Source organism: Haliotis rubra, unplaced genomic scaffold, assembly GCF_003918875.1.
Source record: "Haliotis rubra isolate DU_JTF1 unplaced genomic scaffold, ASM391887v1 Scf847, whole genome shotgun sequence".
Lineage (NCBI taxonomy): Eukaryota > Metazoa > Mollusca > Gastropoda > Lepetellida > Haliotidae > Haliotis > Haliotis rubra.
The window spans coordinates 41,998-61,943 of NW_025767576.1; the positions used below are offsets into that span (position 1 = coordinate 41,998).

Genomic DNA, 19,946 nt, shown 5'->3' on the forward strand with positions numbered 1-19,946 from the left:
AGAGAGAGAGAGAGAGAGAGAGAGAGACATTTGTACGCAACTATGGAGAAGACCCTTGTCGATAGCTCCGCGTGTGATTATAGCTCACTCTTTGTACCACCCAAAGTAATAAATGCTAAAAGACGAAAAGAAGAGTGGTTGGGGTGAAAGCATAAACATTTCATAAGCATCAGCATCACAATATACCAAGTTATTGTCCAGTCCATTGTTTCGAATTTAATGCATCAATATTGGTCACGTGACCAATGATGGACGAGAGATCTTGTGGCGGAACAATAATGTGATACCATTTACGGGCTCCGTGCTTTCCTTGCCATGTGTTTTTGGCGTCGTGCAATAACTGTGCCATTCATTGAAGTCATTTAAGTAATCATGAAGAAGAAATGCAGTGATTTTCACTGTTGATCAAAAAAGATCCATTTCTTTGACAAGCTTATTGTTCCAAGATGGCGTCTCGAAACGTCAACCCGATTTCTGGGCTTGATCCTTCAGGCAAACTTCAGTCTAATACGTTAAAGGTAGGATAAAGAACGTCTTTCTTGTGTTTTGTTTTATGGAAATACACACACACGTGCATCATTTCAACAATTACACGTAGATTGTATACCGATTCTGGTCCTAGTAGAATCGAAGCAGTTGCTGGACCTGAGAGTGAGACGTGAGGTTGGAAGTTCGTCGTGTGATAAAAAATATAACAACACAGATTTTGATGAGACAGTGACTGACAGTGTTATAAAACGTTAAGAGTGCCCTTTATATTCTAATATGTGAAATATTATAACCATCAGTTGATGATACACGACCTTTCTTTCCATTTGTATGATGAGAATTGAGATTGGACATAGTGAAGCATGCATTGTTAACAGTTGCATGTAGATAACTTTTATCATGAACAGAAACTGAATGCATACAACTGATATTTGAACATATTTCGAAATAGAGTAACATTTATGATACTTCAACTTTTCAACACAGATTTCATGTGCTGATGGAAAAGATATGAAAGAATCACAACTGAATTACAAATTCTATATCCCAAGAATGGAAATTGTGAGGTTCCAAATTTATACAACTAGATATTTGAACAATAGATTTTCTCAGCTCTCACATTGTAGATGTATGTACTGCTCCACTTTTCCCTTTATAGCCACTGCTAACAAACAAGTTGGAGGATCCCCTCCTCCATAACCATTCTCATTGATTGCAGTAAAGAAAATAATTAAATAATAATTCAACATCTTCAATATCCTGCTTTTCGAAAATTTGGATGGAAGATTCTTTTATGTCAGAAGTGAACAAATCTCTGAACATTTTGGATGACAATATGTCATTGTCCTAGAAAATGAGCTAATATGAAACAGTACGGTCTACCAAAGTCATCTTGCAGGAGTCTTTTCAAATTTCATGAGAGTGCACATGATAACATGATATCATAGATTTTGTTCCCAAACTATTTGCCTGGGAATACAGCCATAAAAGTTACCATGGTATTCTTTAAACTGATAATAATTAAAATTCTGTCATGTCAGTGTAATTCTTTCATTCTGATTTGCTGAAATGGTCATTCATTGTTATTGCATTCATTTCCCATTGATTGTAAAAAACAAAGAGCCACGCCCAATAAAGTGGACTATTTTCACCACTGTAGATTGTCAGAGAATCCCATTTATAGTAGAGGGAGTTCCCTTTCTGTTTACTTGTTCATTCGTGCACAGAACATTTTAGCGATATTCATACATATTCTGGTTTGCTCGGAGGAATGACGCTGGCATGTTTTTTTTGTGGTACCATCATCCAGGTTGTAGGATAGCCAATGGTTAAAGCATTTTCACCAATAGGGAACAATGTGTTAAGCCCATTTCTGGTGTCTTCAGTCGGTTCCCAATTGTGTAGAACGATGCTCATGGTGTTGATCACTGGATTGTCTGGTCCAGACTCGATTATTTACAGACCGCCGCCATATAGCTGGAATATTGCTGAGTGCGGCATTAAACATTGTTAAAGAACAAACCAACCAACCAGTCTGGTTTCTTCTGCCAACACCTCACATTTGACAGTACCATGCCTTCTTTGATTGGGTGTATTATGTTAAATAAGGCATATTTATATGTAAAATTGTAATGCAGGCACTTGGTGACATATTCCCGTAGATCCAATATCGACACATTAGAATTATGAGCTGCCGTCGTTAGGGTAATCCTTTTAAGGGTCCCCATTACAGTAAAATACCTTTATAAAGAACTCCAAGGGACCACTGAAATTAGTTCGTTATATCCGTAGTTCGCTATTCACTTTTTTATATGATAATATAAGGTTTATTCGGGACTTTTAAAACAGTTCGCTATAGCCGTCAGTTCGTTATATCCATGTTCATTATAAAAGTATTCTACTGTATATCATTGACAATGAAAAGTCTAACCACTGATGTTTTTACGAGATTAGGTGTTAGTACTGTTACTTATAATTTGAAGTACCCCAGTGATGACAAAAATCATCATTCTTAGAGATGACTCTCTAACATTGTGCTTACATGCCTCTGGAAGAGAGCTCTATGTGCATCTTCAGCATATTAAGTTCAGTGTTCAAGTCTTTACTGACTCTTTACATTCACAGATTTGCCGAGACTATGATGTTTGGTTTGTGGACACTGTGTCCATGCTTATGGGTTTCGTCAAAGGAGTCAATTTCTAACACTTACTTTTAAACTTTAAAATTTCCCCAATATAGCTGACACTGGAATATCATTCAAGTGCTATTTTGAAGCACTGTTAGATCCAACATTCACATTCAACAAAGACAAAATCTACCCTTCAGATCTCCATATATTTTCAACACTTGGGCAAATTATTCTATAGCATTATCATATAAAGCAGCACATGTACCATATTTTACATGGTACCTCAATTGCCATCCAGTGCTGACTTGGTTGACATGTCATCGTATCCCAATTATGTAGATCGATGCTCATGCTGTTGATGATGGGATTGTCTTGTCTCTATTATAACAGACCACTGCCACACAGCTGGAACATTGCAGAATGCAGCATAAAACTAAACTCACTCACTCACACCAATGACCAATGGATAATTTGACACATCCTCAAAATGATGAATGTGCTTTTAAACGAGTAATTTTCTTGCTGTTATCAATGTCCTTTTTATGCTTAATGAAGTAAACCAGAACCCCGGCTGGTTTAGATAGCTTATCAAAATATGATTTTGAAAGCCATATCATATTGAAAGCCTATTCTATCAAAATCGATTAGCCATGGTTAACGTAATTTGAAACTTGACCTACTATAGTTATTATAACAGGATCTGTGGCAGTATGACATTCTCCAGTGATGCATTTCCACTGAATAAATAATCCCTGAATACATTGATGACAGTTAACAAGAACTGGGTCTCGTTCCACAAAGTGTTCGTAATGTTACAAGCTAAAGTTTATCATAAGCCTACAAATGGCATAGTATTACAAACGCTTTGTGGATAGAGTTCTTGAACTTTACGACATGTTTTTTATGAGATGTAGGCGCAAGCAGTAGCTCTTAAATATTATTACAAACAAGAAATAAGTTGTTATCCATTAAAGTTTCATGCCTGCATGTTCTTTTAACTTCTAAATGAAAAGATTTGATTCTTTATGTGCTCAAGAGTGTCAGCAGTGAAAGGGATACTGAATTTTAAGATTTGTAAGACTTTGACATCTGGCACCACCTGAAACGACTCTTCTTTCAGTTTCATCCTTACCCATATTCACAGTCTTGATGAAAATAAAGCTAGTAGAGTGAAAGGTTGGACAAAAGTAAATTGACTAAGTGCGTGTGTATAGTTTCTTGTAGTCGGTCATACCCTGAAACAAATACACCAAAGATAGTTCATGCAAGTCTAGAATATGTGTCATTAGTGGACTGAAGAAATTCTCTACAATCTTTTTATTATATTATATGAATATACTTTAGGAACCAATTTTTCTGTAATATGCTCATTTTGGAGACAAGATGTTTCCTAACGTTTCATGCCACTGTTAGCTATATTTCAGCAGTTGCTCAGTTGGATGAGTGAACATTTAAAACCACGAGGCTGTCCTACCGCCCCTGTGTCATTTACTTCTGCTTGCCCAGACTTGTTACTTGACATTATTTCTAGTAGGTTTTCAGTTATCAATAAATAATTATTTAGCCTTCAATACATGACATATATGCTCTTTATTTGGCTTTAGCTCAAAAGATCATTGATTTTGCTTGGAACAATTGATATTAGGACATTTTCATGATTTTTCGTTTTCAAGTTTTCACAGGATATGAAGTTCAATGTTCTGAATGTTTCATTTTTCCAAATTCTGAAATATGTTTATGAATTTTGGATGGCAAAAAGTCAGTATCCGTGAAAATGAACCAACTTGAAACCCAGCTTAACTGAAAGAATTTTGACTAGACCTGGCTGTGGTTCAGTGGCTAACCTCACTGTCAGTTCGTCAGCAACATTCCACAAGATCTTTTCACTATTATGATAGGCAAGTGGGTGGTTTGGATTAACAATGGTAATATAGGTGTTTTCATTCTCTTGTTTGCTGACCAAAATGATGCAAGAATTTCATACTCTACTTGACATTGTGTCTGTTCAAATCAAGAATGCATGAGTGAATGTTTGGGATATGCAGCATCAGCAGGTTTAGAGCTATTCGTGGTGAGCTTATTGGAAATTCAAGTGTAAAATTTATGAGACTTTGACAAAAGGGGGATGTGGTGTTAACCTGAAGAATATTACAGCGTGGCCATTATAAGTGAATCTTCTTCATGTACGGGCGTCTCACACCCAAACACCCTGCCTTGCATCTTGTGATTCTCTGTGAATCATTTTTGTTATTTCCTTACACAAGTGATAGATCGAAAATATGTCTCCATTCACACTGCAGTAAATGGGTACCTGGTAGGATAATATGATAATGTAACTGATTACCTTAAAGTGCTTCAAAGGCAGCTTGAGTTGTGTAATTAAAGCTGAGAATTAGAGTCACACAAATGTAAAGAAGGGTATAAATGTAGCACTTTGAATATAATTGAATTTGGTGCTTTATGAATGTGCACATATTTATTATAATTAAAAGCACTTCATGTGTTCTTTTCTTGTTTTGATGAAATGCTCTATAAACATGATACACATTGTCTTCCTCTGTTGACAATTAACGTATCTACCATATTCATTGTTTACGGTAAGTACAGTGCTCCAATAACCTCACCATGACCAAATTCTTGACAAATCTAGGTGATGGGTTAGCTTAGGGGCACTCCCGAGGGGCAGTGGCGTAGCCTTGTGGTTAAAACGTTTGCTCATCATGCCGAAGACCAGGGTTCGATTCCACCCAATGGGTACAATTTCTGAAGCCCATTTCTGATGTCCCTGCCATGATAATGCTGGAATATTGCTGAGAGCTGCCCAAAACAGTCACTCGTCATGCCAATGCCCTGGGTTTGATTCCCAAAATGGGTACTCTGTTGGAAGCCTATTTGTGATGTCCTCCCACCATGATATTGCTGTTAAAGTGGTGTAATGCCATCCTCACTCAGCAAACATTTGAGAAAATTGATCTAAATTAAGCAAATCTTAACTTACTTTGGCAATGTGTGTGTGTGTGAGCGAGTTCTGTTTTACTCCGCTTTTAGTTTTAGCTATATTCCAGCAATATCTCGGTGGAGGACACCAGAAATGGGCTTCACACATTGTACCCATGTGGGGAATCGAACCCAGGTCTTCAGAGTGACGAGTATTTGGCAATGAAGTTAATTATCAACATGGACAATATTTGTTGAAAGTGATGATCTCAGCCGAGATATGCGCTTTGTTAATCAGGATTTACTTTAGAACATATTTTCTGACCAACAGCAGTTGGCAGGAATGAAACATTTGCTGCATTCTCATTGATGTCAATAGTAAATAGTATTTAATACTTACTGCCCCTTTCCAGAGACAACCCAATCCGGACTGGAGTAAAAATGATTTGTTGCGGCTGTTGAGCTACTTTGAAGGGGAACTTCAAGCTCGAGATGTTACCATTGCAGCTCTAAGGGTAAGTAATTTTTAATATACTTCCAGAATTCTTCTTATGAAATGGGTCATCTGAATAAGTGGATTGTAGTGCTTTTGCAGCAAGTTCATTTTTGGTGACTGTGAGATAACAAAGGCAAGGATTAAGTAAATGATCATGATGTGTGAATAACCTGAAGTACTTGAGTAATGAGGTGGTTGGAATTAATTCATTAGTGTCTTGGACGTGTTAAGTGTACTTATTTGTACCCTTTGAGGACTCTTGGCTATATCCCCAACAACCTATGCTTGTTGAAAGGCTACCAAATATTGGGTGCCCATACTTGCTGAATTGTTTAATCTCATGTCATTGTATCCCAGTGACATGGTTCGTTGTTCACTCTATCAGTCACTGGATTGTCTGGTAGACACTTAGTTATTTACAGGCTGCCATCATGTAGCGGGATATTTGCTGAATGCAGCATTATTAACAAATATAGTTGTGATGACTTTTTTCAGGCAGGTTTTCATTAGGTTTTTGAATTAGAGAGTATTTACACAGCGCTCAGTCACACTTTCGGTTTTTGTGTCTCACATCATGCTGATATTCTGGAACATGTTTTTAATATGCATTATCTACGAGGGTGAACATATCGGGGTTCATATTTTTCATATGATGCCCTAGGGCAAAATATCACTTTGTCATGGTGACGTGACGTCATGAACAAGGCTATGACGTCACGTTTCTTTCTGTGACGTTGCGTTCTACATTCAGCGACGGCGGGGAGCCAGCCTATGTTTGAAAGTAGATTTGGGTTTATTTTCCTCAATTTGACGACTTCGGTAATAAACAGAATATCATATTTGTGCCCATGTCATACTATGTTTACTACTCTCGTGCCTAAATATGGGTATATCCCTCGCTCGGGAAATACCAAAATTTAGGCACTCGTGTCGTAAACATAGAATGGTATGACATGGGCCCGAATATAATATCCTCTATATAGTTGTGATGACTTTTTTCAGCCAGGTTTTCATTAGGTTTTTGAATTAGAGAGTATTTACACAGCGCTCAGTCACATTTTCGGTTTTTGTGACTCACATCATGCTGATATTCTAGAAGAAGGTTTCCATTGGTTGGTGTACTAATCTGTGATGTGGGATAGAGGTCTTGCTAGTCATGGACCCACAACATATTTTTAATATATAATTTCCAAGTTCCCTTTCATTTACGTATCTGATTTATATTTCCCTGTATTAGTTTCCGTTCATCAGTGAATATTCAGATTGCTTAAATGTAAATTAATTTATTAAAACTTACATGGGCTGGGCAGTCTTTTAACATGGTGTGATAAGTGCATATCCACTGATGCTATATAATCTTAATTCAGGGTAGCTCACTTTTGATACAGTCAGTAATGAAGTCTTTTTCAATACAAAATATGCACATATATTTTGAATGGTCCAAAATAATTTACTTTGAAGACTGGTAATAGTGGTATCCATTCTTTCCAAACACTTATGAATGGTTCATGTTTTTTTATATCTACAGCGAAATCCCAATTTAACCTCATCCCCATCTTACCCCACCTCAACAACCTCATCGACACCCAAACATTAACAGTTAGATCTTTTTTCCCGATAAGATACCACTTTGTGTCAAGATCAGAGGTTACATTGGCAGAAGGTTGCATCAGGCAGACTATCTAATCAGCCAATCAGAGGCTTCTAAAGTTTTGGTACAAGTCAGTAAAGCATGCAGATCAACATAGCTGATTTCTGTATGTGGAAAGCAAGCTCCAGTGACCTTTCTCCAGTGAACATAATGAAGACTGCCATTATTTTGTTGTGGATATTTTATACACCCTGTTGAGTGACTGAGGTCAGTGGCATCTACACTTTCAAGGGAGTACGATCAAAGGATATGTGTGTCCTACTTGTATTTTCTTTTGTCATAGTGCATTGTCTGTAATATGTGCTGGGTGCTTTGAAATTTGCCAAGTCGAACAGAGGGGTTTGCTTATGTAAACCTTTCATGAGTGAGTGAATGAATTTGGTTTTATGCCGTTTTTAGCAATATTCCAGCAATATCACAGTGGGGGACACCAGAAATGGCCTTCACACATAGTACCCATGTGGGGAATTGACCCTGGGTCTTCGGTGTGATGAGCGAACGCTTTAACCACTAGGCTACCCCAACGACCCTGTGAGCTATGTTTGTTTAAAGATTTAGTTGTAATGAAAACTTAGGATGAAGCTTAATGTTTTTAATAATAGTTACTAGGCAAGTATAAAACCTTTCTGTGCTGCTTTTTTGCGTAAAAAGTGAATCTGTGATATGCACAAGAAAATAGTAAATACTGTCATATCAATTTTCATTCAAGTTGAGGGTTGATTATAAGGATGACTTACACTTACTAAATTGGTCAGTAGCGGTTATACAGGAACAGGATGCTTGATATGGCTACTGATTTATATTTCCATACAGAAGCATTGCTTTTGGAAAGCTTACGTCTCAATTTGGCTCAAGAACCTATACGTCATTCATAGTCTGTTCCAAATTTGTGTGATCCGGGGTAGAATAGGTCTTCAGCAACCCATACTTGCCACAAAAGGCGACTATGCTTGTCGTAAGAGGCGACTAACAGGATCGGGTGGTCAGGCTCGCTGACTTGGTTGACACATGTCATTCATCGGTTCCCAATTGCGCAGATCAATGCTCATGCTGTTGATCACTGGATTTTCTGGTCCAGACTCGATTATTTACAGACCGCTGCCATGTAGCTGGAATATTGCTGAGTTCGGCATAAAACTAAACTCACTCACTTACTCCAAATCTGTGTGCCTGATTTTGGCTCATAGCATTATTTGTTTTGTGGTATGATGTGCACTTCAATTAGCTAAGCTTACTAGACCAAACATAATGTTACTAGATTCAGGCTTCAGACTAGTGACTAAAGTTACAGATTACCTTCAGTTTCACAGGCAGGTGAAAGGTCATTCAGGGTTCACCTGACAGCCCATGAAGTGTCCTTCCTTGCTGGACTACAAGATCTGATTTTCATGAGATTGACCTAGGTAAATACCTATCATTTGTAGAGCATGTCAACAGTGACAGAAATACCTTTGGACTTCTGTGTAAATCATGTCCAGTTTATGACTTGTTACACGTCTGCTATATGTTTGTGTTGATAACAAAGCTGTATAACCGTCTGCCCAAGAGGCCAAGGGTCCTTCAAGCATCAACTCTTACATCAGTAACTTCTTTCTGCGATCTCATGTCACTGATCCAGGCTATAGTACCTGGGTGTTTACAACCAGTGTGTTTGTGTGTATATAATATGCATTAATCGGTTGAAGTCCAAATCATGATCCTTGGATGCAGTACATGTTGATGGTGGAGGTATTTTGATACAGCAGTATCCTCAAGAGCTTCCATTTAATCTAGTTGATTTTCTCATTTGGCACATTTTCTCTGTAAGTGCTCCAAAACATATAATATTTTGCATGCATTTTCAGAACAGAATAATTTTCAAATTAAGCATGAAAATCTAGTACTCTTTGGCATAACCCAAATATACAAAGCAAGCATCAAGATCCCCAGGAACTTTTAACGCTCATGTTGAATAGTCTTCACATGATCATCAGATGCTATAATGCCTTAGGTCTTTATGTTTTGTCCTGCTTTACAGATCCACTGACCTTAATGAAAAAATTCGGAAAATGATATGATCAGAAAGGCAAGATTTTTACTTGTAATCCTGACAGAAACGACCACTTTAACAAAAAACCCAAAACAAAGTCATTTTTACGTGACTAAAATAAATTTTGTCATTTTTATGAATACATGATATAACTCGTTTATATTTATAAGTAGGCTTATAGCTAGGTCTCTGTAGTACATAGCCATCAACACCGCAGGCCATGCCGTTGAGCTACAGACACATACAAATAAACCAGCTTGTTACAACAGTTTTCATGATGGATTCAATCTTCTATTATGTGCAATGAGATGAAAAGGTAAGTCCTAATGGCCTGAATGGCACCAGTTGACATATTGAAGCATGCTGGACTCCCTGCACTCAGATTTATGTCAGCAAATCTCCCACAGTTGTGTTGATCATAATGATGCAACAAAGCCCTACCATCTGTTTGCATTTCGCTCACTCGCCCACAGTTTTTCCATCCAGGCTCACCAATTATCCCCAATCAATTTCCATCCCGCTGTCAATAGTCTGTTGAGGGTTATAATGACGCATAACTATTCTCCTGCAGCCTCTGTTTATCCCTGTCGTTTTGGTATTTCCAAAGGCAGAGTTTGTTGTTCGGAAGCACGGTGTTGGAGTCTCCTCGGGGGACTTGTGAACCTTCGCTCCTCATCGCTCTTGGCACTTGCATGCATTGGCTGATAAAAGTCTTCATAGCTTCTGATAATCCTCCTCCAAATACATGCAATATTTTTTATGTTTCCAGATGAGTCTTTGAACTTGATGTCAGTGTATCCATTCTGACAATACACGATGAGGTTTCTTTAGGCTATTTTAGATCAGAGCCCTCTGATGTTGTTTGATAACTGGAAGGAAGTTTGAGTTTTGGTTGAAAAATACCTTGGTTTCCTAAACTTTGTCAAACTGAAGGACAAGATAATTAAGTCTGACCCGTTTTGAAAACTGATAAATCACTACCATATGCTGAACCACTTGCATGGATTTGTACCGTGTCCCAAGACGCAGGACTCCAGGAGGTAAATGAAAATTGATAAAAATACTTTGGATGTTGCTGGTAATTAGAAATGTGAAAAACTTCAATATTGATAACATTAGAGTTCAGACATCATTTGTAGCTGGGTTTCTTGCTGAAGTAGAATCCTACACATTGTGATGCCCTTGGCCAAAATTAAGAAAATGTTTCTCATTGTTGTGCTGGTCGCCTTAGAATAAAACTGGTGGGTCAATGCTTTTTACCCAGTTCTGAATTCAACCATTCCTAAGTTTATGCATTTAGATTTTTCGTCTTTAAGTAGAGTTATCTTTCCCTTACTGTATGTGCCATGTTGTGTTCCATCTCAACAGCCCAGAGATCATGTAGCTTTTAATGTTTGAAAACTTCCCTTTTAATTAAATATTTGTATTTAAGTTTTCTTCCATAATCTGATCTTCTTTCATTCACTGATTGCAACCAATGTGATAAAATACGAAAGGTCAACTTGCCATTTTTAAAATATTAATTGATCGGAAACATTAATTTTTATAAATGTCCTTACGTATGACACCTGATCTCAATATGCACAACATCTTATTCCATAAGTTTCATTCAGTTGAACTAAAACTGGAAAGACAACTTGGTTACACACTCAGAAAATAATCTTTGACTGTTGAGCGCAGTACACTAAAGTGATGTATGTCACAGTGCAGAATTACATATCTTCAGGGCTTGACATTCCCCCAAATTCCCGAACAAGACCACATGACCAGTAACTTTTAAAAATCACTGGTCCTTACAGATTCTTACTGGTCCTGCTAAGCAACTCCTATTGACAGCCGTAAATATCTACTAGACCGTCGGGATAGCACTTTCCAAATTGCACTGGTCCTGTGAACATTTTACTAGACCCGGGCCAGTGGGATAGCATGAATGTCGAGCCCTGATCATAACATTTAATCGTAGGCTGGATCCTGGTTCATCCTGATAATGTTATGCACCACATTCATACTTGTAGGTTTCACCATAGACTAACGCTTAGTTCTTGAATATATATAATTTTGATAGTAACAAATAAACCCATTTAAATTGAAAAGGAGCCCCAGTGAGTTAGGAAATTCTAGACTTACTTCATTTAGGGCTTTAGCATTGTAGGGAGGGCTGGGCAGTAGGGATAATAATGTGGTTCAGGGACTGTGACAGGCTAGTTTCACCAAACTGGTAACCAGATCACTTCTGGCTTTCCTCCTACATGCACACATGCCGTGATATAACTGAAATAAATACCGTTGAAAGTGATATTACTCCACACTCACTGTCTCACTGCTGGTCATTGGCACATTACATAATAGCTGTCATGTAGGTATCTATGACTGCTAATGTGTGTTATTTACACGACTTCACACTTACAGTATTATGATGCACATGAACATGTTCTATCCTGAGCGATGCTTATGCTTAAGACTTATTTTGATTGGATGAAAAAATATGAATTACAGTTCTAGTTTACCATTTTAATGTTTCGTAGCTAATGGGAAGAAACAAGTTGGGTACAAGAGAAACAGGCATTTGTCATAATTTGTTGTGAAGTTTTGAAGTATGTTAAGATAAATTTTCAAAACGTTATGATGATGATATTTTTGTTGTTATTTATGTTTATTTCATTTCAATTTTATGGTGTCAAAGATCCGTCAAAGTTTTAATAAAGTTTGGCTTTAGTGGGTATTGCATTCTTACAAAATGTGCTGTTTATGCTTGTTAAATGCGAGTTCATGATGGCCATTAGTGACATTAAACTTATCCCAGTCATAACATTTGGAGCTCTACTCAGTATTGCAGAAAACAAACACAAATGTTCCTGCTTACTGTCTATTCAGTGAATGACATAGTTTAGAAATGAAATGGACACGATAATTGCCCATCAGTAAGTTTAATGTGCACTTGAAAAATTGAACGACAAGAAAAGTGCAATGGTGCTACTAAGAACAAACTAAAGGTATAGGACTTACATAAGCGTTTTGCTTGCATGGACTCAGCCATTGATTAAAAAGAAATGTTGTTATAAAGAGCTAGTTGAAAACATTTTGTAGGCCATATTTAAAAGAATATTCCATTGGTCCGAAGAAGTGAGATGAAATCACTTTTTAAAGTTTAGGAGTGAAAATAATAAAAGAGTTAAAACCAGGGTTCCAGATAAGGGCCGTATCAGCGAATGTACGGATAAAAAATATGCACAATACAGTAGGAATTAATTAAGAAAACGCAGCAGATACGCACCACAGCAATCAATGGTTTACGGTCTTAGAATCATTTACAGACGTATTTATCTGAAAAAGTATTGTTTTATTATTTATTGACCTGTTTACACAAGAGCAGCAATGTTGTGGTGCACATATGAAACGAAACACAAGATTACTGATACTCCATTAAATTCCATTCAGTACTCTAAATGTACTCTTAAGGTTTACCAGTACTCCTGATGTTAAAAAATTATCTGGAGTCCTGTAAAACATAACTGGATCTTTTGTTTTATTGTATTGAACTCTACTACTTACCATTCACGTTTAATGTTTAATACATTAACCAGAGTGATATTGTTGTATTTGACTGGTGGAAAATTGTAAACTTTATTCCAAAACATACTGCAGTGTTGAGTCAGCTATGCGTTACACACACAGGAAACAGGTTTTGATTTGTTTGGTCATCGTGACCACTTCAGTTGTGAACAAGTGTTCACTAACAGTTGACAGACATGAAACTCATGACAAACATGAAACATGAGTTTCATGCGGTAGTCACTGGTGATTTTGATCTGCTCGTTATGCTGTGCATGTCTCATCACATCCAATAAATTACCATATCACTCACTTCCTGTCAACATGCTCAACTGACATTTGTACTTCATAACAATATTGTTTTTGACAAGTGGTGACTGATATTATCACATGTTGTTGGTTTTGCTCTTGATATTTATAGTACCTCCTACATGCTTAGACACCATGCACTACATCGAACCCGTCCACTATTGCTTTTGGGCTTAACAGCAGTTGGTGCCAAAAGCTTTCGCGTCTTCTCACCCTAACCTAACTCCTAGCATCAATTTTAGTCCTTTAGTGTAACATTGTCAGGGATAGAAATACTTTTTTTCTAAGTGTGCCTTTGGGCACCAAGAAAATATTTTAAATGTGCTTTTCAGAAATCAAGTGTGCCCACGTTTTTAGAATAAATACCTGTAGCAATGATGATGATCTCTTGAAATATTTTTGTTAATACACAACAAATGTAACCTGTTTTCTGTTAACACTGATATATCTTCTGTTTCAGAAGAACATACACAATTTCTGTTTCAATAACCGAACTATCAGTACTCCCAACACTCTAAATGGAAAAACAACCAGATTTCTTTACAGTGATTTCCGGGGCGATAAAGTCAATAAATGTTTTTGCTTGTTTGTCATTTGCCTCAGTGTTTTGTTTGGGGATTAAATGACTAAAGATGAGTTATGTCTATAAAAAATTAGGCGTGCCATAAGGGCACCGGGAACATTTTTATCCATGCCATTTCAATATTTGCCGTGCCATGGCACGCTAATATATGGAGTATTTCAAACCCTGATTGTCTTACCTGGTCCTACAAGACTTGGGTCAGGGGACATCCAATTTCAGTAGTCCTTAAAGGAAACGTGAAGGCCCTGTAACATTATGGAATGGTGTAGTCTACTGAAACGTAAGATTATGTGATTGTTTGGATTACAAGGACCTTATATTTTTTGTCAAGAATTTGGCACAATAAATATTTTGCATACCTCGGGACGCAATGTGTTTTTCTGCATCCATTCTGTTTTTTTATTGGACACACATTATGTGACACATAGAACCCTGGTGTTATATATATATTATGTTAAATAAGCTTGGACGTATATGAAAAAATGCATTTTACTAAAGCTTTTTTAACTTGTGGCAGAGGTTGCAGACTGGAACAGTACTTCATTTTGGGAGAAAACTACTTGCGCTTTCATCCTTTTATTTATGTGTGACTGGCTGAATGTCTCTCTAGAGACTGTCTTAGACCAATTTTGTTTCCGTTGAACTTTATGACCTTCAGATGGAATTATGCACTTCACCTGACCCACCAAGTTGATCTGCTGCAGAGTTGCCATCTACCTTAATGGTGAAAGCAGTAGTCTGCCAGGAAATGTTACGCGTCCTTCCTGAATTTTACTTGTCCCGGACTTGCAGACCTATGTTAATGTTGAACCTATTTTGAGATAATATAGGATCTCTTTGATTAGATAGAAAGAATATGTAAATTAATTGTTTTGACTGTCACTTTTGATGCAGGTGTCACGAGCCTTTTCATGAAAACTGTCATTTCTGAAACATTTGTTCCAGATGATGTTGAAATATGTGAAAATGTGCATATTTTAATTGCTTGGAAAGAACAATAACAGTGCTAGATTATTAACTCTGTAGATAAGTATGCACTTGATTTCTTTTCTTAGCTGCCAAGGGCATATAGAACTCAAGCTGGCAGTCACATTACCATCTCATCCTACCAGGTACCCATTTATGACTTGGTTAACAGAGGTATATTTCAAACAAAGTCACTTGGAGGCACCATGTGTTACATGGGCATAGGGGCGGTGGGGTAGCCTAGTGGTCAAAGCGTTGACTCGTCACGTCGAAGACCCGGGTTCGAATCCCCACATGGGTACAATGTGTGAAGCCCATTTCTGGTGTCTCCTGCCGTGATGTTGCTGGAATATTGCTAAAAGCGGCATAAAACCAAACTCAGTCAGTCAGTCAGTACATGGGCATAAGTCATTAAGTGAAAGGGAGAATCCAAGCTGCCGAACATGGTCACCCTTCCAACCACACTTCATTGTGAGGACGTCGGGGTAGCCTAGTGGTTAAAGCGTTCGCCTGTGATGCCGATGACCCGGGTTCGATTCCCCACATGGGTACAATGTCTGAAGCCCATTTCTGGTGTTCCCCGCCATGATATTGCTGAAATATTGTGTAAAACGCAACTCCCTCACTCGCTTGCTCTTCATTGTGTACCTTCACCTGATTTGTGGCATGTGCACAGTTTAGAGAAGTACGTGTGACCAAATACACACAAGAAAATTGTGATTGTTAGCTGATGTTTATTTCTGCTTGACCTCACAGTGACACATCAATACAGATTTTTGTCCCCTGCTTCCATACAGGAATCCTCACCTCTTTGCTTAACACACTGTGCTGGTACAACACGAAAGTAATTGTAGATCATGTATTGATTTGCTTTCATCTAACAGTCTGGACGATGTCTTCAAGGTACGGCTGCCATGAGTCATACCACGACATGTGCGAGTTAAACCTTTGTGTGCGTACATCACGCTTTTACCAGGACAGTGGGATAGTTCAGTGACAGTTTGTTGTCAAGGACGATCATGTCCGAGCCGATTGACCGGGAAAAGTGTTAATCCTTTACCCAACAGATGTGTGTAAATGATTCTTGTGCAAGTATCCGATGATGTAATTTATTGATTTGCCGGCCAGTGGATATGATGACATGAGGGAAGGGAGGAATGATACATTGGAATCAATTGGCTGAGTTCTGCCGACTTAACCAGCATGATAAATTTATAGCTTTAGAATGGGGAACTAGTTAAGTGCTCTTCTCAGGTGATGGTGTTTGAACATTGATGCAGGTGGTTCACCTTGTCGACTAACGCTGTAACAAATCCATTAAGAGGCGAATATGATACATATCACGCTTTTGGATTGCCAGATACGAATATTGGGTAACAAATACATTGACAAGCAGGGATGGAAATAACTTTAAAATTGCTAGCGTACTCCGGTACAGTGGCACATGTAAAATCACTTGTCCCAGAGGACCAGATAAACTGCATATCCGGGTAAAATACGCATAGAAAATTTCCAATTACGCACTGAAAAATAATTGTTGCGTACCAATTACGAATTTAAAATGTTAGATACGCAAAAGGTTTAAAACAAATGCGTACGGAATATATTTATAAAAATCGCTTGCGTAATGAAAAAGACATCGATTGCTATCAAGTTGTACTGTTTTTATAGGACAAGTGTTGTACAGTCAGTATAGGATGAGTGATTTTTTATGAAATCATTTCCATCATATTTAACTTGGTTTTAATTAGGTATGTCATAAGGCAGACCATACCTGCTTAGTAAACTTACTCAATGACATAATACTTAGGTGAGTAATATGACTGAAATACGCACATATTTGAAAGCAGTGGGTAACGGAAAATGAAATACCCACTCAACATTCATAATACCCACTCCAAAAAAACACAGTGGGTACAGTACCCACATGAGCTAAATCTTATCTGGAGCTTAGACTGCTTGTCCTGATAATTTTTCCACTATACCGGCCATTTTCTTGTTGATTTTTTAAATAAACAACATAATTAATGTTGGAAAGTCAACTGGACACCTGTACAGTGTGATACACAAATTTGCTTGCCCGACAGAAAAAAACACTGGACTCTGACATCGGGCAATGGGTTATTTCCACCCCTGACAAGGTTTATGTATTTTTCATTGTATTGAGTAAAACAATAAAATAGATTGTTTGACACGTTTTGATCTTGCTGACAGTAGTAATTTATCACGGCAGTGACCAGTGACCATTTTAGTGTCATATTTATTATATAAGAGTGTTGACTGTTATCCTGCCTGGCTTGGATATGTTCCATTTTCAATCTTTGTTTTGATAAATAACATCAAAATTCATGTAAAAACAGTCCTTTTTAAAACATTAATGAATATTTGTTTCTAGTTAATTGCATGATTGCGAATAACCAATTGAATTCGTGACTTGATACAGTTGGATTCACTGAGTATGTAAGTGAATTGTGACAGCATGTGACGGTATTTTGTTTATGTCTTTCAAATGACAAGTTTTCTGAGTCTATTTTGGACTGTTTAATGTGGTTAGTACCATGTTTGTCCATAGTCAAACTCATGTAATTTAATAAATGTGACTCTAATTTCTTCTTACCAGTCACTTGTTAGTCTACAGAACTGTAGTTTCAGGAAGGACGGTCGTCTCGTGCACGACAGATATTGAAAGCTAAGGTGGTGATTTGGTTTCATTGATCTTGTTGAGCATTCAGGTTCCAGATATGTCTCGGGGAGGCAAGACCCGACCCGACAGTAACTGAGTCACAAAGCCATTCTTAGTCCTATTACTTACATCTCTAAGTAATTCATCATCATGACTCAGTAAATCCTCTGTGCTCCCCTTTAACCCTTTTGTTTACAAGAACAGGGTTAAGAAAAGCATGTGTAACAGGAGCACAGATCGGTAGGTGCAATCATTATTAAACCGTCATGTCAGTGATATTCAGGTAGCCTAGCTATACTAGTCTGTTTGCAGTGAAATTTCACTTTAAACAAAAAAGTGAATCATATAAAGTGAAATTAAGATTGTGAATCCTCATAATTTTACCTTGCCAACTGAACATTTAAATCTCAGAATTTTATTCAACTTAGGATAAAAGTTGTTTAACAAACGATCATAGTTTCAAATCACTAATATTGGTTTGTTAAAGCGTTCGATCGTCATGCCAAAGACCCGGGTTCGATTCCCCACATGGGCATAATGTGTGAAGCCCATTTCTGGTGTCCCCCTGCCATGATATTGCTAGAATATTGCTAAAAAGCGGCATAAAACTGAACTCACTCACTCACTCCAGGTCAAGACTATTGCATCCTATTCATTTGTTAATTGAGAAGAGGCACAAACAATTTACATTGGCAAGCCCTGATCATGATATTGCATGACTATTGATCAAACACAAGAGAAAATGTGAAAATTATATTCGTTTTTGAATAGCTGAAGTATGCGTCAACTGTATGTTGGAAGTTATTGTTGATCAGCTAATTTTGTGTTTCATGGATCATGTTATTGTATGTCAGATCAGTGATAAAGGCTGACAGTCATGATAATTACTACAAGACACTTCTTTTGCAACATGAAACGCCTTTAAAAACAAGAGCTACAAAGGAATACCGTATTCACCATTATAAGAAACTAGAAAAGTCATTTGGAGCATGGTGTTTTATGTGGTACATGCACTACAAATTTGATTTTGGCGTGGCACAGGCAGAAACAAGAAATATGTATATCAAAAGATAATTGTGCATTTTTTCTTATTCGCTGAGTGATTATCCTTAAAATGTGAAATTACTAAAACCATTAGATATTTGCTGCCAAAGAGCTTGATGATATTCTGACTGGGGTAGTGTTTAGATGAGACTTGATACTGTGTGTGGGTGGCTCACTATTGGTGAAACTGACCACATTCTCTGCGATATAATCCCAGGACTCTACAAGTCTTGGTTGATATTCTGACTGGGGTTACTAAGTGTTTAGATGAGACTTGATACTGTGTGTGGGTGGCTCACTGTTGGTGAAACTGACAACATTCTCTGCTACATGGTCCCAGGACTCTACAAGTCTTGGTTGATATTCTGACTGGGGTAGTGTTTAGATGAGACTTGATACTGTGTGTGGGTGGCTCACTGTTGGTGAAACTGACCACATTCTCTGCTACATGGTCCCAGGACTCTACAAGTCTTGGTTGATATTCTGACTGGGGTAGTGTTTAGATGAGACTTGATACTGTGTGTGGGTGGCTCACTATTGGTGAAACTGACCACATTCTCTGCTACATGGTCCCAGGACTCTACAAGTCTTGGTTGATATTCTGAGGGTTACTAAGTAGTGTTTAGATGAGACTTGATACTGTGTGTGGGTGGCTCACTGTTGGTGAAACTGACCACATTCTCTGCTTATGGTCCCAGGACTCTACAAGTCTTGGTTGATATTCTGACTGGGGTAGTGTTTAGATGAGACTTGATACTGTGTGTGGGTGGCTCACTGTTGGTGAAACTGACCACATTCTCTGCTGCATGGTCCCAGGACTCTTCAAGTCTTGGTTGATAGTGTTCATCCCAACCAACATTACACATGACCATCCAGCTACCATCCAGCTCCCATCCCTCCAGGCTTTAATTACCCTGATTGCATGTTGAGCTGTATTAGCTGAATCAATAAGTAATCCCACAAGACATCGGAGGTGGCCTACAACCCACTTTGTGTCATACAGATATGTATTGATCACTAAAACACCCTAAATGTTAGCGTTATCTATGGTTTCATAAGTTGTCAAAGCAAATCACTGA

General features: G+C 37.8%; 1 protein-coding gene across 1 annotated transcript in view; it reads left to right on the top strand.

Moving 5' to 3' along the window:
• Positions 1–241: 241 nt before the first annotated feature.
• Positions 242–19,946, top strand: part of LOC124262615 (cortactin-binding protein 2-like) — an 80,788-nt gene continuing 61,083 nt past the window's right edge. The window contains 2 exon segments of the mRNA XM_046697122.1: positions 242–518; positions 5,968–6,069. Coding sequence (XP_046553078.1) covers positions 447–518; positions 5,968–6,069 — 174 coding nt within the window. The 5' untranslated portion in view covers positions 242–446.